Source organism: Amia ocellicauda, chromosome 16 (assembly GCF_036373705.1).
Source record: "Amia ocellicauda isolate fAmiCal2 chromosome 16, fAmiCal2.hap1, whole genome shotgun sequence".
Taxonomy (NCBI): Eukaryota; Metazoa; Chordata; class Actinopteri; order Amiiformes; family Amiidae; genus Amia; species Amia ocellicauda.
The window spans coordinates 18,639,836-18,664,781 of record NC_089865.1 but is presented as its reverse complement, the minus strand read 5'-3'; the positions used below and the strand labels follow the sequence as shown (position 1 = coordinate 18,664,781).

At 39.8% G+C, this 24,946-nt stretch overlaps 1 protein-coding gene across 1 annotated transcript; it reads right to left on the bottom strand.

The window, feature by feature from the left end:
- Positions 1-1,254: 1,254 nt before the first annotated feature.
- On the bottom strand, positions 1,255-24,946 carry LOC136711424 (E3 ubiquitin-protein ligase MARCHF4). The gene is made up of 4 exons (XM_066687688.1): positions 23,704-24,946; positions 9,575-9,730; positions 8,740-8,932; positions 1,255-1,777 (listed from the first exon to the last, which is right to left on the bottom strand). Exons 1-4 carry the CDS (start codon positions 24,208-24,210, stop codon positions 1,350-1,352), a joined length of 1,284 nt encoding a protein of 427 aa, XP_066543785.1. The 5' UTR covers positions 24,211-24,946; the 3' UTR covers positions 1,255-1,349.

Sequence of the window (24,946 nt, the reverse complement as noted above, 5' to 3'; positions counted from 1 at the left end):
TCAAACATCCACCCCCAGAGAAAAAAATATATAAACAAATAAATATGAATCTACTCAGAGAATAGCTGTTGTCCCTTTCCAATTCCCAATTTAGATTTTACAGCCAAAAACAAACAAGGATCGTTGCTGCGATATGATAAATTGATATTAGTATTATTAATATTATGATTAAGATTTGTTGGCAAAACCAGCAGTACCTGTTCCTGTATTTTGGGGTCCTCAAAAAAATGGTCTTGTTGAAAAAACTGTATTTTTTAGTCGCCTAAGCAAGTGACCCTGTCTCTCCCAGTTGTAGGCGTCTGAAATGGTAATGAGGCGTCAGCTTCCAAAGTGAACAAACTGCAGTCTATCTTAAATTTCTGAGACTTTACCAGGATGTTAAAAGTGGATGTTTCTCAAATGCAATTGAGCAGGAAAGATAGATGAAGGCCTGTCAGGACTTTGTACAGAGTTTCCAACATTTAGAAGGGCTTAGGCAGTGATTCACAGCCTACAGCAATGCAATGAGTTTCTGAATCGCAGCTGACATGAATTCAAAATTCACCCCGACTGCTACGCCAACATCACTCAGTCTGGTTCTGAAGAATCTTAAAACCGGTGCATTATCGCCTGTCCTTATCTGTAAAGAAGACACCTGCAGCGGAAAAGCCTTTGAACCATGCTTTTCCCGAAGTCTGTTTGTCAGCCTAAGTGGTGGTTTTGTTTTCCATTGTATACAAAGAAAGCTAAAACTTTGCTTGATACTCTTTGTGAATGTACTTTAAAAAAATAATAATAATAATTCCCGTATTGTGCATAATTCAGGAACTTTTTCAGTCCTGAAAGTAACTGCAAACCTCCACAGGACTGTTTGGCAGGGAAACGGTGTTTGCTGAAAGGAATGAATGAAATGAACAGGAAAGACCAAATTGTTTTTGCACAGAGGCCTTCAAACTAGGCTGGAGAACCACGACGCCAACATTGAGAACAACTCTGTGAACGGTCCCTTAAAGCTCCAACTCCACCTGAATTATTTGAATCCCTGAATCTTTTTGAAATAAGTACTAGAACTTTATAAAACGGAAACCTATCCTTAGAAACATCTCTGTTTTCTCAGAGGACCATGGCACCAAAATGTGTAAAGCTATAAACAAGCCCTTTCCAATACAACAAATCACAACTCTCACAACTCTTTTCTCTCACTGAAGCCAAAAAGTGTCAGTACCCCCCCCACCCCCCCAATTTTCATCCTGCAATTGTATTACCCTGGCTGGCATGGCCTCTCTTCCTTCCATTTTTAGAAACAGACAAAAAGTGCCTCCCTCTCTACTACAGTATGTAAATAAGGCCTCAAAGGAAAAACAAAATCCTCAGACCGTTGTTACTCGCATGACCAGCTCACGGTTGCTGTTACTGGGCTGGCCCCTGGGCTCCTGTTGCCTCAGGTGGCTGAGGAGGTGCAGGATGGAGTACGCACAGTGGTGGTCAGAGAGAGAAGACCCATTGTCTTGGGAAGAGCCTTGGGTAAGCCCCGTCATTGTGGTGGCAGTTGCTGTGGGGGTGGCTGAAGTGACGGGGGCTGCAGTGGCACCGATAGTGAGAGAGGAAGTAGAGGTGGAGGCGGCCCCAGCTTGGCTGCTCCCCTGTATGGGCAGCGACAGGGTCCTCGTGCTGGTCCCAGTCTTTTGGTCCTCGCTGTCCTTGATCTTGTCATAGTTGAGCACCTTCCACTGCTGGTTGACGGCCTGCCAACGATTGAAAATGCGATACACTGAGGGTCCCTCGTGGATGATCAGAGCTGGGGGAAACACACACACAGAGATAAATCACACAAAAAATACAGAGAGTCAATGCCTTTCACAACTACCACTTACATTTATTCACATGGCCAGCGGACAAACAGAATACTGTTAATAGTTCATGGTAGAGCAGACTTACCAGGTGGTTGTGTCCCTGGCACTACAGCAGCCAGCTATCCTTTCAAAAATACACACTAATTCATGCCGAACACTGGTACCACAGACATACACTGTACAAACATGACCGTGTGTTTTCTGCTTAATCTCTAACAGCTGCCTGGAGACAGGTCGTGGGCAAATGTGCGTCTGCAACTCTGTCTCTGCTCTTCCTCTGATTTAGGATCAGTGAATCAGTTACATTTGCAGGGAGTGGAACATCACAGCAAGTTGGAAAGAAAAAACAAATTGCACTAGAAACTGCCTTTCCATTTTATCTCTCCTCCTGCTCAACATCCAGACAATTTACTCCAGTATTAATGGTAGTCACCTTGACAAAAGGCTAACAGATGAGTCACGTATTATTTGTGTTGCCGTGCAACAGTGACTTGCTGTAAATTAGTGTTTCTGCTAAAGCACCAGCACTGTCATTGCTGTTTTGGGGAACAGAGCGTTCCTATTAAATTAATAAAATGTAAGATGCAATAATAACACATTAATTGTATCAGGGGGTTGCATTGGGAGAAGACAATCCACTGAGCATGCTGGGGTGCACTGGGTCGATGTGACCAGGGTGCTGATTTCCAAAGTTTAAATATGTGCAATTAGATTTTCCACAGTAAGCTCATTACCATCTAAAAATTGCCTATTGATTTCTCCCACTGAAATTAGAAAGCGGGAAAATTGACAAGAAAATGTGCTATACTATTCCACTCATTATTTTTGGCAAGTTTCCTCAAAGTCGGTATCTTATCAAGTATGTCTCTGCATCAACCACCATCCACTGTTTGATAAGCAACCTAATTTTCTTTGTAGCTTTTACCACATGGACATTCCCAAAGCTCTGGGATGTTAACATGGCAAATGCTACCATAAACTGCCTTGTTACATCAGTGCTCATCAGTATATCGGTCAAGGTCATAATCAAGTACAAATACGACTCACTTTGAAGCCTAGGTATCCATCCCCAGCCCATAGATGAACGCAAACAGAAATTTTAAATCCTGCTGCTGCTTTGAATTCAAGTATTTGTGAAATGCTGTGGCTTCATAGAAGAATTAAGTCAGGCTTATGCTAATAGATTCAAGTGGTAATTACAGCATTAAGGGAAGAAAAGCGAACATTTTCTTGTCATTTCATACTGAGCTGTTTAAGAACTAGTTTTATTTCTTTAGAATTCGCCTGCTTTGTTTCTGACTTATTGTGTATGGGCGAAGCAATTTTACGTCTGAGTAGGTGGTCAGAATACCAAGAAATAAAGAAACAGATTTGCCACAAAAAAAAGAAAAACAAATAATGGGGCTTAAATTATTGAACACAGTTGGAAGAGATGTTCTGGACTGGAAATTAACATGGACAGTTTAAGACCAGTGGGACCTATATAAGGTAATTCAGTCACCCTCAGACAGAGATTTCAAACAGGAAGCTGCCAAACCAAAGCAATGTCACCCTTATAAGAAAGTAGCCAAATTCCTTAAACTTCCCACCTATCATGTCAGACTGTGTTTGAGATACCAACCTGAAAGGGTACCAATGGATGTAACGCAGTAACAAGCACAGAGCAAGAATAAAACAAGGCCCATATCCGTTTGATTATCAGAGGGAGACAGAGAGAATGTATGGTGGCCCTGAAGAGGCAGGGAGGGAGCAACAGTTCAGCACACTCTCTTCTAGCAGTCTCAGAGCTGTTCACTTAACACTTGCATTCCTCAGTTACCCCCATGTCAAGATTGTTGTTGTTCTGTAATATGTCCCCATTTGGGATTCTGACAAATGAAAGGGTGGATGGCCTCCCAAGGAAAAATGACACACTGCCAGAAAGGGAATGACTACACTTTTGTGAACGTGCATAATGACAGCGGAAAACGGCACCCGGGAACTCGATGAGCAAATGAAGACGCAAATTGGTGTATGCTGATGTGTGACTGATGTGTGAATAGCTGCTGGACTCAGCTGTAACTAAACGTCTCATCAGTGAAGTCAGTTTCGAGACACATCTACTGTGCCTAAGTAGGCTATCTATTATTATTATTTATTTCTTAGCAGACACCCTTATCTATGGTGGAGAGGGACTTGCAAGAATATATTGATAATTCTAACCAGCATCTCCAGATATTGGCATTTTGTAATGCGTGTATTTTACTGTTAAGGTCAGTGTTCATGTTTCGGTGAGAGTCAGGGTTAGGGCTGGGGTTATTTTGTGTGTGTGTTTCTGCATGAGTTCACAGACCCACCTGGAGAGCTCATAATTGTGCAAATGTAATTGGAAGTCAAAGCTTGTGAATGGTTTTGGAGATTGTTTCCTTTATCAGCAAAAGCCAGAATTACAAATTAATTGCAATGAATGAATAATGAAAATTAATTAAGGTAACGAAGAGGTCACCAGAATATGTTAAGATATTTAGCTGACTAAGAGAGAGAATAAATAACTCGGGGGTGAGTTTGCATAGTGTGAATTTGAATTACAAACAACGTTATTATCTCTAGCCTGCAATGATCCTTCATATCAAAATACCAGGAATATGAATAATGTGATATTTGATCTTGTTGTATAAATCTGTATTTACAAACACAAAAAATGAAATTATAATGGATACTGATGAATACATAGTCCAATGTCATTTAAACAACTTTCATGAAACATCCTTACGTGCTAAATTTCATAGAATTATATTAGATTAAATGTATGATACATTATTTGTTTCTGCAGTTTCTCAGTGTTAGCAAAATGTGTAAAACATAACAGAGTTATCTGTTTCATTACTGAGATGCTCATTCATAGTATGTGTGACTGAGAGAGACACAGAGAGAGAGAGTATAAAAACAGAATGGTGATTGAATAAAACCATAACACACATTGATTAAAATCTGAATTCTTAACACATGCCAGTGCTTTAAGTGATTTACTTCCTTGCTTGCACATTTCTGTTTGTGGCATCTAGGTTATATGAAGGCACAGAGCTCTCTCCTTCTTCCACTCTCTCTCTCCCTCTCTCTCTCTCTCTCTCTCTCTCTCTCTCTCTCTCTCTTAGACACACACACACCTACACACACACACTCTCTCAGATCAAAGAATTTCAGACAATCCTTATCCTAATGGCTACAAGGTGACAAGTTAATCTCTGCAAAGTGTGGAGTTAATGACAGTGCAGGTTAATGACCTCCTGGACTACGGCCAATACATCTTCTCCATCTCTTCAAAGATAATTAATAATCCCTGGGTCCCATTGCAGTATTTATCATGAAAGACCGTCACTCTCATCAACTCAGTGCAAGACTCCCCCACCTTTAATAAGCCAACCTATACCAAGGCAACACTCTCCTAAATCCACGCTCAGCCCCACTCTCCCAGCGCCATACACAGACAAACACAGTCTTCAAATATCTGGTACATATGTAGCGTGTGCGGTCAGGGACTCGCTTGCTTGGATCCCCTCCACCATTTCAGGCACACCTCTGATCATGCTTTGTGCAGAGCTATAACAAACGAGCAACAAACCAAACGTTTGATGGTCAGTAACGATATAAAAACTTGATTTCTGGAAGAAGATTTCTTCCTAAGTATTGACTATTCCATGTGGGACACCAGTTTGAGAGAGGTCAGTGTGCCATCGTATATCGCCATGTACTAAACTGGTGTCTCACGGTTCACGGAGTGCTGCTGGTTATGCACAGCTGTCAGCCGGTGTGCTGTTCCAGAGACTGAACACATACACCTCCGCACCGCGGGACTGCGTGACAGCCCACATCTGTATTTCATTGTGTCACAGACGGTTACACAGCTCGGCCAAATAATGGAATCAACAGCTGGTTCTCTGTTACTGGAGAGAGCTTGCTAAGTAACTCTGCTCCGTATTTTCTAGTTACCATAACCCGCACTATTTTGCAATGTGTGAGGAGCCCAGAACAAGTCTTTTTGACCACCTGGGCAAAGAAACTAAGCTAAGTGTTGGTTGTGGCTATAAAGCCAACAGTTGACTAATTTCATGGGTATCTAATAGTTAGAACTACTACCCAAGAATTTCTTCTCATTTAAAATACTTATATCTCTTTCCTTTATTTCTATTTTTTCCAGCAAGTGTGTCCTTTCATCATCAATATTCTGCCTCTTTCAAAAAACAAACCAATCGTTGAATGTCACCTGACTGAGTGTGAAGTTCATGTGTGAACTCGGGGAGTGAGAGACTTGTTTTTGCACAAAGATGCGTTCCAGGCCATTTATGCTTCCTTCACCTGTAGTTAAGAACAGCACTCTCATTATTTGTACTGGAGACCTATTTGTGTAGAAATTGTGAACTATTCAATTCCAGTTTATTTTGGACACTTTTTTCCCCCCTCAGACTTGTGGCATACATCAACTAACAGTCCTGATTCCCAGCAGGACTTTATCAACCACCACGAGATCAGAGGCCAGGGACAGAGGGAACAAACAGCTTTTGAAGGAAGATTAAAAATCCATTCTGTTCCTCAAAAGGAAAGCAAGTGGATGAAAAAGAAGGCCCAGAGATGCCATATAAAGGCTTACCATAGGCTTACACACCCTTAAAGGAGGGTAAAGGAGCTTTGCTACACTAGTTATACAATGGGAGAAAAACCTCAGCCCATCCTACGAGCATGCTTCAAGGTTTTTACAACTTCACTACATTAATTATTATAAAAGGCAATCTATGTGCAATACATTCATATAGATTGATAAAATAATAGATGGATTATATACTGGGATATACCTGTAGGATTTTCTTTTATATATATATATATATATATATATATATATATATATATATAGTTTCTTGATTTATTTCATTTTTTTTGCAATACAAAATAGACTAGCTTTTGGTGAATTTAAGGCAACCCTTGAAGCAGAATTATGCTACAGCAGATAAACATTGTCTCCACTCAAGATAAAGCCTGCATTGTGAGATACAATACGACAACATGGCTAAGAGAGCCGAGAATTAATTACTGACAGGTATGATTTTTATTTATTTGTTTGTTTATTTATTTATTTTCAGTGGTGCAGTTACCAGCCTTTTGAGTTAAATCTAATCCCAAATGCCTGCATTTAAAACAACCACAGACTCCAAATTAACAAGCCCACATATCCTGCAAACAGTCCTGTATGAATTCTGATTGACATCCCACAGTGCCCAAGCAGTTTGATGGGAGCTATTATTCTTTCTTTTCAATTGTGCTGGATGTGAAATTTGCTTTTACGAGCCCTAGTAAAAATGCGATGGTATATAGCTTCCTGAGCTGCACTGCATTTACTATACCATATGAAAGGTTGCTTGAAAATGCCAAGATAGTTATTCAAGTCAACCATTGAATTTTATTGGTAGTTTTATTACAGCAGATTCAGACTCTGATTTTGTTTGTTTGTTTCTCTCATTTTCTTGCCTTACATCGGTGAATTCAAAGAGCAAGATATGTTTTTTTTTTGTCTCTTTAGCTTAATGATATTTGAAAAGCATCAGAAATCAATACCAACTGTGGCATGCCTCACCATTTCCTGGCACTAAGAAGGAGTATAATATATTAACTAGACATGCAGTTCATGCGCATGAACATTCTGCATTTTATAAGTCCGTGTTAATAATGTCAAAACTCCTCAATTGTCCAGAAGGATTGCGAAATTGTTTTAATAGGAATCACTTTATCATTCGCAGCACCATGCCCTCCAGTGCAGTGTCAGAGGTGCGAGCAGGAGGTGAACCCTCCTGCAGCAATGGCTGTCTGGGTTTGAATCTTGAAAGAGAGGCTTGTCTGATGTGGACTAAAAGCAACATGCTGGATGGCAAGAAAAGTACAATTATGACAGTAAAAGCATCTGGTGAAAATCAGCTGGGGCTAACACAGAGTGATATACTGCCTGGCAGCAGAGTTAAATATATTTAATGTCTGTCAAATGACTAATACAGCCCTTTTATCTTTGGGGACCAGTTGATCCTAGTTCAGTTCTCATTTACTGCTCTGGGGAAAAGCTAAGGACATCAATGGCCAATTGAGGCAGTTACTCATTATTATATCTTGCACCGACAGGGCTTCTGAAGAGGCCAGCAACATTGGGTTGGTGAAGAGAGCGTCCCATTCAGGGTCAATGTTTTGCCGACCTCTTGCGCATAAGGTTCAATGAGGCATTGGCTGTTCTGTCCAATCAGTGAGTACTGAGGACACAGAGTCACTTGACTCCTTTTTTCTCTGAGCTCAAGTGTGGGCTACGTGTGGTGAAATAAAATGAGAATCACACTGCATTCCCAACTGTGGTGACCGAAATCAAGGGAGATTCCCAAACTGGAAATGAAAAAGCAGTGAAAGCAGATATGTCTCTTTTTGTCTGCTGCTGCAACTCAGCGGGAAAATGATCCAGTAAATTTAATTATAAGGAGTACCGATGTATGGAAATTGGACAACAAACCTGATGGAGGTGGGCTATGGGGATGGTGTAATTATCATATTCACTGTTGTGTTTTCTTGGGAAGAGATCTATTCTACTTGCAATTTGTCCAGGCTGTTGCCTTATGATACTTATCAAATTATCCCTAATTATTATAGCTTGTAACGCTATCTGTTCTCCCAGTGTTGATCTAAGAGCTGTAGTCCCAGACAGTGAACTTCTACTCTAAATAATTCAGACAGGTCAGTGGTCAGACTTGACGACACTTGATGGTCGCAATGACACCATGTTTAGCATGTGTGTTAAACAACATTACAAGTCTGAGTGCTCCAGACAGGGGATTATATTTTAATTACATTTCAAAGCCTTGTCCGGGCGTAGGAAATAAAAGAGGTCAACAGAACCACTCACCAATGCAGACTATGTCCATAAAGCCATACATGCCATAGCAGATCTGAAAGAGCAGGTCCTGCCGCTGCCACTTGGCCGATGGGCTGAGGGACGACCAGATGAGCCAAGAGATACTGGCGATGAGGAACAGGGAGCCTAGGATGGCAGCCGCAATCTGCACCTTCTCAATCACGGTCAGGGATATAGCCTGCCACTGAGAGCCAACAGGAACATGGTCAGCACCTTTCAATACCAAGAGCTTTAAAGAATCAAAGGGAATCTGGGGATGAACATGCTATTTTGTAGACCTGGAGTATATTCATTAAGGTTGTGTAAAAAATGGGAATTGGAACTTTCGCAAGTGGAAATGAATACACACTCCTTCTGTTAAATTGTATTTTGTCATTGTATTTAATTCATTGTCTTAATTGTGTTAATAAATTAGAGTGCTGAAATTAGAGTTCTGAAAAGTAGAGTTAAGCAGGGAAGTACAAATAATAATTCACAATCTGCTGTAAAAAGGTGTTTTTTTGGGTGTGTGGGGGACGGGTACTTTCATAATTGAACATAATTGACTGTGTGTTCAAGGAAAATTTTTTGCATGATGGGTCGAAAGGCCTCCTCTCATTTGAAAACTTTCTTATGTTCTTATGTTCTTATAAAATGATCGATAGTAACGATAGTAACAAGAAGCTGATATGGGAAACTAAATCAATTAATTTCACACAAAATAATTGTCATTACAGTGACCTCTTTGTGCTGGTATGTACTGATCAGTTCTCGAGTTGTAGGAGGTGTTGAGTGGAGAGGCCCAGTGAGTGTGTTTTTCTTGCCCCGCAGTTCGGGCTGCACTGACCTGCAGTGGGTTCTTAGTACTGATGGCGATGACCTGGTACTTGTAGTAGCAGAGTTCGCAGCTCCAGGATCCTCTCTCACTGATCCACTTGATTAGGCAGGGCTGGTGTGTACAGCGCACTGACCCACTGCAGCGGCATGGGCTCAGCAGCTCCCCCTACAGGTACAGATAAAAGGGGCAAATTCTGGTTACACCGGGAAGAGAGGCAACCTCAGTTGGCCAGTTCTGAAGGCCCATTAACAGCTCATGTATCTGATGTAACTGACACTGAATTGTTTTCTTCACAATCCTTATTGGTTTATATTGATTTTCTACATTCTGGGAACGGAATCAATTCTGGTAATAAATGCTTGGTGTATCAACAGAAGAGGCTACAAGTTGCACAAGCTCACCAAAATTGGACAGTTGAAGACTGGAAAAATGTTGCCTGGTCTGATGAGTCTCGATTTCTGATGAGACATTCAGATGGTAGAGTCAGAATTTGGCGTAAACAGAATGAGAACATGGATCCATCATGTATTAGTATGGTGTTCCTAATAATCCTTAAGGTGAGTGTATATATATATATACACTCACCTAAAGGATTATTAGGAACACCATACTAATACTGTGTTTGACCCCCTTTCGCCTTCAGAACTGCCTTAATTCTACGTGGCATTGATTCAACAAGGTGCTGAAAGCATTCTTTAGAAATGTTGGCCCATATTGATAGGATAGCATCTTGCAGTTGATGGAGATTTGTGGGATGCACATCCAGGGCATGAAGCTCCCGTTCCACCACATCCCAAAGATGCTCTATTGGGTTGAGATCTGGTGACTGTGGGGGCCAGTTTAGTACAGTGAACTCATTGTCATGTTCAAGAAACCAATTTGAAATGATTCGACCTTTGTGACATGGTGCATTATCCTGCTGGAAGTAGCCATCAGAGGATGGGTACATGGTGGTCATAAAGGGATGGACATGGTCAGAAACAATGCTCAGGTAGGCCGTGGCATTTAAACGATGCCCAATTGGCACTAAGGGGCCTAAAGTGTGCCAAGAAAACATCCCCCACACCATTACACCACCACCACCAGCCTGCACAGTGGTAACAAGGCATGATGGATCCATGTTCTCATTCTGTTTACGCCAAATTCTGACTCTACCATCTGAATGTCTCAACAGAAATCGAGACTCATCAGACCAGGCAACATTTTTCCAGTCTTCAACTGTCCAATTTTGGTGAGCTTGTGCAAATTGTAGCCTCTTTTTCCTATTTGTAGTGGAGATGAGTGGTACCCGGTGGGGTCTTCTGCTGTTGTAGCCCATCCGCCTCAAGGTTGTACGTGTTGTGGCTTCACAAATGCTTTGCTGCATACCTCGGTTGTAACGAGTGGTTATTTCAGTCAAAGTTGCTCTTCTATCAGCTTGAATCAGTCGGCCCATTCTCCTCTGACCTCTAGCATCAACAAGGCATTTTCGCCCACAGGACTGCCGCATACTGGATGTTTTTCCCTTTTCACACCATTCTTTGTAAACCCTAGAAATGGTTGTGCGTGAAAATCCCAGTAACTGAGAAGATTGTGAAATACTCAGACCGGCCCGTCTGGCACCAACAACCATGCCACGCTCAAAATTGCTTAAATCACCTTTCTTTCATATTCAGACATTCAGTTTGGAGTTCAGGAGATTTCTTGACCAGGACCACACCCCTAAATGCATTGAAGCAACTGCCATGTGATTGGTTGGTTAGATAATTGCATTAATGAGAAATTGAACAGGTGTTCCTAATAATCCTTTAGGTGAGTGTATACCTAAATTATTTTTGAATTCTTGTTAAAAATCTAAAACCTTATAATCGGGAGTGAGATCCGTATAGTTTACAACCAAACAAATGCTATAAAAGCCAAGTAACACTGATTCTTATTATTTTCACCAACATGAATTAGGCACATTAGGCATATTGCATCACTCACCATTTTTTCTATCCAAATTTAGTAAGTTCAAATTGAAAATAAATCCAAACACAAGAAATGAGCATAGAAAGGGATGTACCTTCAAGTGGCCTAGGCTAACCCACTGTGAAAACTCACAGCACCTCAGGGCTTTGAATGACATGAATCGACTCCTTCTCAGCAGCACATAAGCTCAAGGGTTAATGGTTCGCTGCTTCCTAATGCTTTGTTATACCTCTGTTCTTTAGCACTGTGGCGTCCGTTGTAGCCGACGTCATGCTGTGGTAGGCTGTGACTTGCTGTCAATTTGTCTTGTCATGACACGATCAATACAAGAGTGCTGATCTTCTGTAACTAGGCAGGAGAATGCTGTGCTCATAGTCTCCCATAAAGCTGTGCCTGTCACTGTGTATGAAGTGTCTGTGCAGCACATTAGCTGTGACGGTCGGGCCCAATACACATCCATACTCTCAGAGACACACTCGCATTTTTCAACCACAGTTCTCAAACTGAACCTGAGAGAAAGTCCCTATCTGTAAGTCAAGACCCCTTCCACCCAATCTCAGGGGTGAAAGCCAGCTGAGTGAGGCTTAACTTAACTTTTAATGTTGATATATTCAAATAATGTACTGAGGCCCCACTTATGATGTTCTAAATGATTTAAAATAATACCTCCCTCTATGACATACAAATTGTGTTTTACTGAATCGAATCTGGCAGTATATCTGTAAGTTATAAGTATATTTGTAAGAGCTGGAGTTGGAGAGTTGGTTTCACAGCTGATCATTTCGTATGAGGTATTGAAGACATCAGACTGCAGAAAGGTTATCAGACTTAAAGTAAGCTGGAGAATCACTTTGCTAAACAACGCAAATAAATCCTGTTTATTCCTTGTCTAGCATAGAAAGAGAGAGCGAGAGAGAAAGCGAGAGAGACCAGGGCAAAGGTATCAGAATACAGATTGCCTTGCCAGCTGCTGGGATGGAGCTGCCGAGTATTCTAATGAGATGAGATTACCGCTGTGTAATTAAATTTCTCGCAGTGGGAGCAGGGTGCTAATGGACTGAGAGCTCAATCCTCTTCACAAAAGCCAATGGCTGTCAATATTGAGTGTCATGATCCCGGTTCACAGAAGGAGAATCAGTTTGCTGCCCTGGCAGGTCTGTGGGTGTTGGGGCCGTGGGCTGGCAGGCAGCGGTTATCACAGACAAGTGTCAGGGATCACACATGGGCTCTCTAAGCTGAACTGTCGCCATTATCTCAGGCAGCCCAGCAGAGGCTGTTTCACAATGGAAGCACCGGGAAACAGATTTACAAACCTGATTTATAAATAGTTTGACCTAATAAGCCTGACCCCTCCTTGATAGACATTTATGTTAATAGTGTACAACTATGAAAATATATATATGTACATACTCACTTTTGTGTTTAAATGCTCTTATCTTATAGACAGTTTCGATAAAAAAAGAAAAGCTAATATATTTTAGAGGTCTTCAGTTTGTCATATAGTCTTGAACATTTATATGATTGACATATTCTTATTGTAGGTGTACTTCTTGAAAGAAACATTTTGCTCAAATTACCCACATTTTAGTATGTCCACTGAAACAAAGTACTCAACGTCAGTGCTGAACAGGAAAGTATTTTTTTATGACAGTGGGCCTGTTTTAGGCACATTTTCTGTTTATATGGAGCTGACACCTCCTATTTTTGCACAGAATCATGAAAAATGGCCAATAAGTATTTGGAGAAAAGTTAACTCTTGGACATTTATTTGAACATAAATACAGATTTAAGAATTAAAATATGAATTAAACCATATTTGGGTGTATTTAAAATATTCATGCTTACAGTAGAAGAGCAACATAGTCAAAAATACCATGAACTAAAATCAGTTTACTTAATCTTTCCCAGTATGTTTTCATACAACTGATTGTGTCTCATATGAAGTCTTGGCATCTGCCCATGTTCTAGATGGTATGAATTGTTTTCTTTCTGCAACACGTTTCTGACATTTGGGTTCATAGGATTGATAATGCTGAAAGTCTAATATTAATTGGTGAACAAATAGGGCCATATTAAGTGGATCTGAAGAGGTGGTACTAAATTAATAATGGATCATTTGATTCAGTCACAGGAGAATTATACATCAGAAACAAAAACCTTTACACACAGGGTGGGTGTAGCCTATATATGAGAGTGTCAACAATGGTTTTGTTTTTTCAAAATGTTATTTATGATACTCTTCTTTACTCCGACAGGAAGTGTTGTACATTCAGCTTTCACTGTCCAAATACATCCTTCTGAGCCCTGTTGTTTGGTTTGTCTGTCAGCGTAAATCATGCTTACTTAAAAGTATGACACCTAGCTGGCGACACTATTTATACTCGGTCAAAGTGCTTGTCTTAGCCCAGGGAGTCGACATTCTGCCAACGTCTCCAATTTCCTCTCACTTCACTCAGAAACATACACTTTTAATTTGTGGGGGGGAGGGAGTTAGCAAGTGAGCTTTGAAACAGCAAATGATAAGGTATTTATATATATATCCAGTAAATATGTTACCCAAATACTAACTACACAAGACCAAAGGAGACGTGTTGTCCTTAATAAAGTGTGCTCAGTGTTTAAATGAGTAATACAACTGTAGTAACTGTGTTGTAACATTTCTGTTTATTACATTGTCATAGTTTTTTTCCTGGAATTGTACTGCAACCATATATCACCACAATATCAATAAGGTTAAGGTTTCAGTAACTAAGTTACTTTTCTTTCTTTCTTTCTTTCTTTTGTTCTTGTAGTTCTCAAGAGTAAAAATGCCTTTCAACCTCTCTGAGCATATTGGATGACGTTGAAAATTAAAATTGTGCATTTACAATAGGATCTGTTTTGCTGTAGCAGGTAATCTGGAATCTTCACATTAGTGCACCTATGCTTTATTGTAGACACTATGTAACACACTGACAATCTTGCACATGTTTGTTTTTCTTCTCACATACTATTTCTGCTGGGAGCTCAAAAAATATGTGTGACCAAAACATTGTATTCAGTGTATCTTCATGGTTAAGTGCCCAACCTAGAGGTTTGTGACATTGTCATTGCTTCAACATAGCATAGGTGTTTGTGTTTAAGCTCTCCCCACCATAATACCTCAGAAAATACTTCTCCTTAGTGTCTCCATTGATATGAGAGATTTCATGTGGAATCTGATATCAACAGTCTGTCACACTCTATGTTGGATAGGGCAGGCCTGTTAAATAATCAGTCTTTCTGCTTTTGGCCTACTTTCTGTGCCTAATTTGTTTAAATATCTAACATTCCCTGTAATTGTTGAGTATGATCTGTACTCAGCGAAGTACAACTTTGACTTATCCTTGCAGGTTTGAGCCCCTGGTAACTCACAATACAATCATATAAAGGATAGTGTTACGGGAATAACTGAGGTACCATGTTAGATTATTATCACACTAGTTCTTTTTGGAGGACTGTCGTACAGCATATACAAACATTTTGCTGACTTTCATTTCTTGTTATGTCTCATTGTAAGTGTGTGGTGCAAACTAGGAAGAGTAAGCTGCTAAGAACAGGTGCATCTTCAGTCACTAAACCACTATGATATAGTTAAAATACAATTACAAAGCAGGTTTGCAATTTAAAACAAAAATAAGAAAAAAGGAGCATTTCTTTTTATTCTCAAAACCCACTCGAAAACCTGAAAGACGCAGCTGTATGTCAGAGAAAGTGTAGAGGCAGCGAGAGCCTGGCACTTGGCCCTGTATCTCCTCTAATGCTGTCTGTTGATAAGTGTAAATCTGGGTATGGAGTACAGCTGAGCAGCTTTGCAGACTATCAGCATGGCAACAGAGATGGAGAGTAATTTATGCCCGACCAGGGACTGACTCATGTAAGGGAAAAAAAGCCATTACATTTTCATTCCAGAGGACCGCCTCGGCACGAATGTAGCCAGTGTCTCAGTTGCTCCCGAAGGGACCCTTTTACTTGAACTGTGATGCACAGACCAGGAGGCAAGCTAACTCACCCTGCAGTCACCCAAAGCCCAAGTGGTACATCTGATCAAAAAGAGGAGCTGTGAGAGACTCTTACTGTAACGCGGTGACACTGTCAAAGCTTTCTGCTCTAGTGCTAAAATGTCAGTTTTTTCGGTATCTCTGAAATCAGGAAACCATCTCACTACAATCTGAGACATTGGTTTTTCTTCCATCTACACCTTCTTGCACAATGGCCATCTCTCTCCTTGTGTGATCAATCCAGATTAACCCAGGTGACCCCATGTCAAAGGTCAAGCTTAAATTGGTGGCAGTGGCCCTCTACACAAGAAGGAGAATAACCCTGAAACTCCCATCATCCCACAATAATCCCTCATTCTATTGCGGTTCCACACATTGATTTACAAATCATGGAAGACATGTTTATAATACATGAATAATTTGCATTTACATGGCACTTCTCATCATGAAGAATCCCAGAGCACTAGGAGGAGATTGCCTTCATCTGAATATGAAGTTTCCAACTCTGGTTTATAGCTTAGCTGTAACACATCTGTATCATTTCTGCATTTTCAAAAAAAAAAAAAAAAACTGTTACATACCTTTAAACTATTGAAAAATATGTACATGCACATTCTTGCTTTCCACTTATCCTATTATTATTATTATTATTATTAGTAGTAGTAGTAGTAGTAGTAGTAGTAGTAGTAGTAGTAGTAGTAGTAGTAGTAGTAGTATTGTTGCTGTTGTTGTTGTTGTTGTTGTTGTTGATGTTATTACTATCCCAATGAACAAAAATGATTTAATAGTAAAGACACTCAGTTCCAATCAATTAAAATCCTTTCTCAATTCACCCGTGATAAGACCAGGGTGGTCCATGGTATATTGAACAGCATGCAGTCAGAGTGCTAGAGGAACTCCAAATTCATGTTCGAAGTGTGAAAGAAGGAAAGCAAATGCCAGAGAAACTGTTTAAATGTGTAAGTATGTTCCATAGTTAAATATAAAAGGCATTGTTTTAAATAAATCCTTTTGCTCTTGTGAAATCTGGGATGGATGCATTTTGTGCCTGGGGGACCGCTGTTCATTGTACTCAATGCACTTTTATTAAAAAAATAAAGGTGTGCGGTGATGGAAATTAAATGGGATGAAAAAAGTTCAATTTAAATATTCAATCTTGCATCTAATGATATTCCAGCCAGGTGTGACTTTATGCAGCCATTCACATTGTCAGCTAGTGGCAACAAAATAGCTCATACTGACAATGAAACCATAAAACGTATTAATAAAATTAAAATTGTCGAATCTGTGCAGAATTTCCCCAAATGGAAACAGGCTGGTTTACTTTGAATGTGTGCTTAAAGAAATATTAATATCAGCTGTAATTTAATTGAGTATTTGCTTCCATATCCAATTGTGTGTTCTGCAGGATTTCTGGTTGTTCTTCTGGTTAGGAGATTACATCAAATATGGCAACAAAAAACAAAAACAAAGCATCTATTCCTCATGTAAATGTGAAGAAATTAGGTGGGATATCATTTCAGTGTGGCACAGGCTTCAGGTCATGATGTTTTACCACTGGGCTCTGGGGTATGTACAGTTAAGTCCATAAATATTTGGACAGTGACACAAGTGTCATAATTTTGAAAGAGAAAGAATGCACTAGTGAGTGGATGACAGAATAATTCCCTCCCTGGTGAAGAAAAACCCCTTCACAACAGATCAAGAACACCCTCCAGGAGGTAGACGTATCTGTGTCAAAGTCAACAATCAAGAGAAGACTTTTTAAGAATGTACCAAATAGTTGATTTGGCCACACCTAATGTTTTTGCTCTCTCTCTGATTGGTCTGTCTTTATTTCTCAGCCTAATGATGGCTTGCTTCACTCGCAGTGGCAGCTCTTTGGACTTCATATTGAGGGTTAACAGCAACAGATTCCAAATGCAAATGCCACACTTGAAATCAAATCTAGACCTTTTATCTGCTACCTGTAATTGAACTAAGGAGGGAATAACACACACCTGGCCATGGAACAGCTGAGACAGCTGAGCAGCCAAGGCAAAACTGCAGGCAAAACACCCCAAGAACAAGCAGTGCAGGCCTGGCAGAGCATCACCAGGGAAGAAACCCAACATCTGGTGATGTCTATGGGTTCCAGACTTCAGGCAGTCATTGACTGCAAAGGATTTGCAACCAAGTATTGAAACTCACTATTTAATTAATGATTATGTTAGTTTGTCCAATTACTTTTGAGCCCCTAAAATTGGGGGGACCACATATAAAAATGTGTGTAATTCCTACACTGTTCACCCAAATGTAACTACCCTCGAATTAAAGATGAAAGTCTACACTTGATTGATTGTTTCCTTTCAAATCCATTGTGGTGGCATACAGAGCCAAAATGATGACAATTGTGTCACTGTCCAAATATTTAGGGACCCAACTGTAGGTAAAGTGTCATGCTAATTTACTTTCCCCCCTTTTTCTTCCTACAATCCAGAACCTCTTTTTATTTTCCCCGACAGAATACTAATCTAGAACATCAAACAACAATCTAAGTAGAGCAAACATAAATGTATAATCAGACTCATTTGAAATGAAGACACAGGAACATGTAGACAATATAAACTGCAACTATTTCCTCACAGCCAACTGTGTAAGTCAGTGAACAGGAGGTCCTTATCCTTAAGCTCCAGCAGACCGTAATATTAATTTGTACACAATTAAAAAACAAATTTCTCATTCTGAAGTGTGCAACAGAATCCTGGGGAGCTTTAAAAAAAAGAGATGTAATCCTAGGAAGCAGCCTGAAGCACAGTACAATAAATTACATCTACATCATTAGCATACTTGAAGGACATACGATTTCATTCTGTTCTGACTCAGTAAGATCGTGGTTTATTATGGGACGTTGGCATAAAGTAAACTGCTATATCATGATGGAATAAAATACAGTTCATTCCAGTTGGCTACAGTTCTGAAGCTCCGTGCTACATGTGGTATTTCCATATAAATGTCACACTAGCCTATGTCCATAAATAATAATGCAAGTCTGTTATTAAGGCTGATCGCTGTTATAGCAGGAAATGGGTGCCCTTTGACTGCATACAGCAAATGATCATGGCCTATTAAAAGAGTGAAAGGGTCGAGAGGAGAATTAAGAAGTCAATACGGATTTCAGTTCAGCTTGCTTTTTATACAGCAAATCGTTTCGAGTTTTTATCTGCTTTGAGTATCTTCCAACACTGCAAACCATCACCTAAAATGGCACCAGTTTAGACAGAGTATCACAAGGCTTAAGTACTTAAAAGGGGAACAGATTGGTGAAAACAAACCACCAAATGGCTCACAGGATTGATCTTTTTAAATGGGTGGAGCTTATGGGACATTGAGTTGTTGGTTTAAAAATATAGATAACCTTATACTGTGATTCCAGCAGTTTCTCTCCCAGGTCTGTGAGACAGTGCATGGAAGATTATTTCATATCGATAACCATCCAAAGAGACATTGTGTCAGACACTCAGCTTCCAGTCGAAACTTCAAGCAGATCCTTCTGCAGACCAGAGATGCTAACAATGCTCGGATATTAAGGATGGACTGAAGTTATGTAATGCTTATTAACAGGACACTTTGGTGGAAGTGCAGCAGTGCTAAAAAAAAAACTGGCTTACAGGGAAATAGAGAAACAGCACTTCCCTTAACATGACCTACCTAAATCTCTCCCGAACAGCTGGGATACCAACTGTCCTGCTCTCTGTCCCAGGGACGAAACTCTAGCCAAAGGAAGCTGTAGAGGCACTTCTGCCAGTCAAATTGAGACAGGATATCAGTGGATAATAAGTAGTAAGGTTGACCTATGATTCTTTCTACACAAGTCTTGATCCCAGTGTATACAACACTATCTATTTGATTCAAAAGATATTTGATGTTGCTGGCGCCCTCCTGTAATTTCCTCAGCATGTCCGTTTTAATGCAATTGCTCTGGCTCTCTGCAGCCTTTCCAATTTGCTTGGATTGCTGAGGGGTGTCTTTTGTATGTATCCCAGTTAACCAGTAAACAGCAAGACAAATTACAAGGCCATTGTTTGTGGTTTTTTTTCTCTCCCGGTCACACAATCTTGTATTCTTTCTTTGTATTGTGATGAGCAAACCAATGAACTGTAGGATTGTTGATTCAATAGCTAGTCATCCATTCTTAGCTTCTCACTCAAATACAAATGTTGGGTTGGTTGATTTTATTTTCCAGTTTGAAATCATATTTGTTAACTATCCAATTGAAATGTAGCTGAAGATTTGCAATGGTATTGTTTTAACATTGATTACTTTTTCTCTGCAAAGATGGAAGCTCACACATCTATTATTTATATGCAGATAAACCACATTGTGATACAAGAAGTCAATCACAAGGTATTACATAGCATCATATACATATATATTGATTAAATAGTGTTCGTTAAACTATACGTATACTTGACTTCATGTAACAGTAGGCACTCCCTCTGTCTCAACACAGCTGGAATTCAAACAACTGCAACCTTTACTGTTCTCTGTAGGCTGAATCAAAGTTCACCAAATACAACCAAAGGATATCACTGAAAAATAAGTACAGTTTAAATAACAATAGTTTGACTTTTTGATTGTGTTTTTTAAATGGGCAAAAGTGTATTGGAGAAATAAAATCAGCAATTAAACAAATTACCTTTGAAAACAGATTTAGGAAAAAGTTTTTCATTTCTAACACAGCTGAGGATATATTTTAGTGAGCGGAGGCCCTTGCTTTTCCACTGATTGTGCAACTAAAAGCTTTCTTACTTTGATCAGTATAATACAGGCTTACAAATCATCCTAAACCTTCACAGATAGGGCTCCCATTTGGCAAATAGCATATTTGTAAGACCTCTGGAAAATACTTATCTAAGCCACTGTGAGGAAGAACTTAATAATGTGTTTTGGAATGTGATGAAACTAAATAATATATGTAAGAAATCTAAGAATAATTGTTTTATATACTTAGAAGTCTGGTGTGCATACTACTTTTAGAGACATATTTGATTTTGTATTAAAATATATAATTGCATTCTGTAATATATGGATACAACAGCTGCCCTGACTGAAATTAGAAGATGAGGGTAGGAGAGGGGGAGGCTGTGGATTGGGGCGTCTGTGCAGATTAGGGTAATTTGAAAGAGACTGTGTTCTGATTTGCTCCCGCAGTGTTTTATATTAACAGGCCAAGTGTGACTAAATACCCGTTTAATATGCAGCGCGCTGAGTGGCAGTTACATTAAAAAAATATATTTTGGGATTAAGTGACAAGATTGCTGTCTGACCTGGAAAGCTGAAGTGAACCAGCTTTTGAATTTAAATTACAGGGAAAATGATATGAAACAGGGCACTTTCACAGTGGAACACGACTCGGTTCAGAATTTCCAGGCATTTGACTTACAATTTCCCTGACTGCTTCTGTTTGAATGCTCAGCGGATGGACCCCTCCTCAACAGTATATTTCTCTCTTTGTGGGTTGCTGCTTTGCTGGATCTGATTTATTGTTTCTGGAGAGCAATTTCTTCCTCTATTATCAGCAGGTCCTTACAGGTTTGGGTTATGCTGTCTGCGCTTAGTTTTTAACTTATTACCTACACATTCCAGAGTATTAGTCATTTTCTGTTCTTTTTTTTTTGCTTCAGTTTTCAGCTTTCTTTTACAAGGTGAGCTGATTGAGCTGATCTGACCAATACAAATTCGAGATGATTCCTCCAGACAGTACATGATGAAATCAGTGAAGAAAAGTACACAGTTTAGTTTTTTCCTGTGGTGCTCATGTCTGCACTACTGGGCCTCCAAACCTTGTGTCACACTAATTTACTTCCTACCACACTTAGGGCTAGACCCAATAAAAATGTTGACCCACCCGCAAATTGCAAATTATTAACTTGTCAGGTCTTCATTTATAAATGGTAGAAAGCAGCATTAAACCATGTTAGGGTACAGATTTGTACTTTGTGATAGGCTTCAATTATCTCTCAGAAACTGCTCTTAGTGGAAATAATTAATTTGTGCTGGTAATAACTTTTTTCTGGCCATGTATATCAGTAATTAAAATGAAATATTATTGTAAAGTCATCTACACATGTATAGTTTTGTGCAAGGATTGTACAACTGTGGTATACAGTATTCTATAGGTTAGTAGCATGCTTTTTCCTGAAGCATATAATTGTCCCCCATATGAATGGTACCCAAGGGATGTTATACAGCACTTTGATAGCCCTGTTTGTGGTACATATTATTAATCACACAGGGGAAAGAGCTTCCTAACTACTTATTAGTGTTTAAGTTTTTCTTCTCCTGCCTGTAAAAGCCTTCAGTCACTGAGGAGCTGCAATGAAAAAGATGGCTTGAGGGCTCATCCGTTGAGAGCTTAATTTTCATTATGTTCAAGACTATCAATCTCTCAGGCATAAAGGAAACAAAAAGGTAAAATGACCGATATTCCATTAGAAATATCTCCCAAATGATGAAATGCAGTTTGTTACTCAATGTAATTGGTTTATGAAGCACTACAAAATTTGCTGACATGCTAAAAGAACAAATTAAATGATCCTGACGAGTGAAGCTTTACATTATCGGTTGTGTTTGCCGATACACTGGGGAAACTAGAGCTCAGAATTGCATTAAGTTAAAGTAGGTTCTAAATTTAAAAAAAAAATGTGTGTGCATGTATGTATGTATGCTCTGGAAAAAATTAAGAAACCACTGCAAAAGTATCAGTTTCTCTGGTTTTACTATTTATAGGTATGTGTTTGAGTAAAATGAAGATTTTTGTTTTATTCTATAAACTACTGACAACATTTCTCCCAAATTCCAAATAAAAATATGAATGGAATGGAATGGCTGCCATACATGTAGAGATTTTAGTCCAGCAATTAGTGCCATAAAACAACCAGTACACATGAAGTCATAGTCTATAGTAACACAATTACATCAACAGCAGAGCAGTATACATTTGAATTTAAACAATTAATAGTTTTCCTGCCATTAAAAAATCATTAATGTTCCACTCTTTGGTTTTAAAGCCGTGAACCCTAGGGGGAAATAAAGCATGCTGCAGTAATGGGAAGCTGCCAAATACTACTTTTCTGATCTCATCTTGGGTGAGCAGAATGTATCTGATTAGAACATCTTTTGCTGCCTTTGGTTTTTTAAAAGTGCCATTCTCCTGTGCCATTAACGTCTTTTAATTAAAGTTATGCATGGGAGCCTTCATCTTTATTTTATTAATATAAACTGGGATTCTATTTGTAAAATATAATAAAATGGTGTAATAATGGGTACAGCAAAAACCTTTCACTAACTCCTACAATTACTCTGCAATACAAACAGTGCTTAATTTCAAACTTTGGAATAGTGTGGGGTGACTGGGTTATTGTAACTTCTATATTCTAAATGTTATGAAAGTCTGCTTTAAACTTTCAGATGCAAACACAACAGAAATCGCATTAAAGCTGATTTCTTCATCCTCTTAAAAATGCCTCCAGAGAATATATTAGCTACTCATATACTTGCATACTTACATCTAGCAAGAGCCTAAAGATGCTGCCAAACTGAGAAGCCATTCTTAAGAAAGTGTCACACTTCAGTTGTGCTCAACCAACTGCATACATCGACAACTCTCTGCCAAAGAGACATGGATTAAATAATATTAAGGCTGACCAGATCAGATCCTTGTAACCCTAGCAAATGTTTTTTCTTCTGTCAGAACCAAGCAGGTCATTATTTACTTTACATTTCTTCTACTAACATAATATAAATCTTGTTGCCTGGACTGTGAGACTATTATGTAGCCATTAGGGTTCCTTAGTTGTGATAACAACAGTGAGGAGTTACATACTTGGAGCTGCTATTGTTTATAAAGTAGTTCAATGTGTTCATGTTGTTAAAAATCATACAGTAAACATGAAAATTCTAGGTTTTCCTTCTAGAATTAAGTTTTATCAAAGGTTTCAACAAGTGGTACAACAACTATTTTGGGCCAAACTGTCATTCTTTTGTCACAGATTAGAAAGTTGTAATCCATATCAATGTGGTGTACCTCATGAGCAAAACGTCTTTAGACCTTTAAATCAGTTATATCCTGAAGAGTTATAACCTGACACACACATGCAACCGAGGTCCACTGTCTCCTCGCCATACCTGCTCAGGTCCCTGGAAACAGATCCGGCACACAGGAGTCCTGATGCCGCTGTCAGTGCCGCTGCCGACAGAGAGCCGCTCGTCCGATTTCCCCTTGGAAAAGTCATCCGAAGAGGTGCTGCTCACCAGGGAGACCGACTGCTCCGGAGCGGCACCAGCCCAAGCCTCCGCTCTCTCGTCCTCCTCCTCCTCCTCCTCCTCCGGTCCGGAGGCTCCCCCTGCCGGCGGGGCCGTCCAGCCCTCTGTCCGAGGGGCCCTTGTCAGAGTGCTGTTGTCGGCGACGCTGCTGGCGCCAGGGGCTCCGTTCGCGGGGTTGTCCGGGTCTCGGCCGATCATGGGGGGCGGTGAAGGTGGCGGGGCGGAAGGGGCAGGTGGCCTGAGCAGGAAAACCTTCAGGTCACCGAACAAGACGCAGCAGCGGCCCTTCAGCAAGCCCTGATGGCGCTGCATCTGTCTGTGACCCAGCAATCCACAGCACCATAAAATGACACCGACGCCCAACAACATGTGCCCTCTGGGTTTGAGGATGAAGACGGGTTCAGGTAGTCTGATTTGGTGCAACACGTGCTCAGCGTGCACGTCGGGTAAATTACATTTCCAGTCCAGATCTCAGGTCAAATATCCTTTCACTATCATTTGTGTTGTTATTGTATAGGCTACTTTACGAATCTATCTAATATAATAGTGTGGATTAGTAAATCAATGTAGCAACAACCTTTTCAGCCTGCGTTATTAATTCGTAGGTTAAGGTTTTTCATTCGAGATGTCACTTACATCATAACTTAGCTGCTAAGTTACCACAGTTATAAATTGTGATTTAAAAACCAGACCGCAGCACAAACATAGATCTATGGAAACATGTCGTTTATTAATTTATTTAAGTTGGTTTTCTTTCCTTGCTTCCACCTTCAAAAGCCGTAGCCAGGAGAACTAATAGACTCGGGTTGATGGTAATAATTAAATCAAAGGCAATGTGTGTGTGTGTTTGTTTCTTTTTAATATTTCAACTTTCGCGCCGCGGTAATACAAATAGGCGAGGCGTTGACCAATAATTAACCTTAGCAATCAAACTGTACAATGTGAGATCAATGAGGGCACAACTCCATAAAAGGTCTTTCCCCAAAGGTACTGCGTGTCTCTTTCACTGGATAACCATATAAACATGTCTCAACGGTAGTGGAAAGCAGTATCATCCCATTTTGGTGTGCCAGTGGAGGCTTGCTGTATATTTACAATTGCATTA

Bases quoted from the DNA above. Each gene is read 5' to 3' on its own strand.
- LOC136711424 (XM_066687688.1), bottom strand. From the start codon at position 24,210: ATGTTGTTGGGCGTCGGTGTCATTTTATGGTGCTGTGGATTGCTGGGT. The intron at 9,731-23,703 runs GTATGGCGAGGA...CTGTACCTGTAG, and splicing joins GTTTCCAGGGACCTGAGCAG to GGGGAGCTGCTGAGCCCATG. The intron at 1,778-8,739 runs GTGAGTGGTTCT...TGTTTCCCCCAG, and splicing joins TATGGACATAGTCTGCATTG to CTCTGATCATCCACGAGGGA.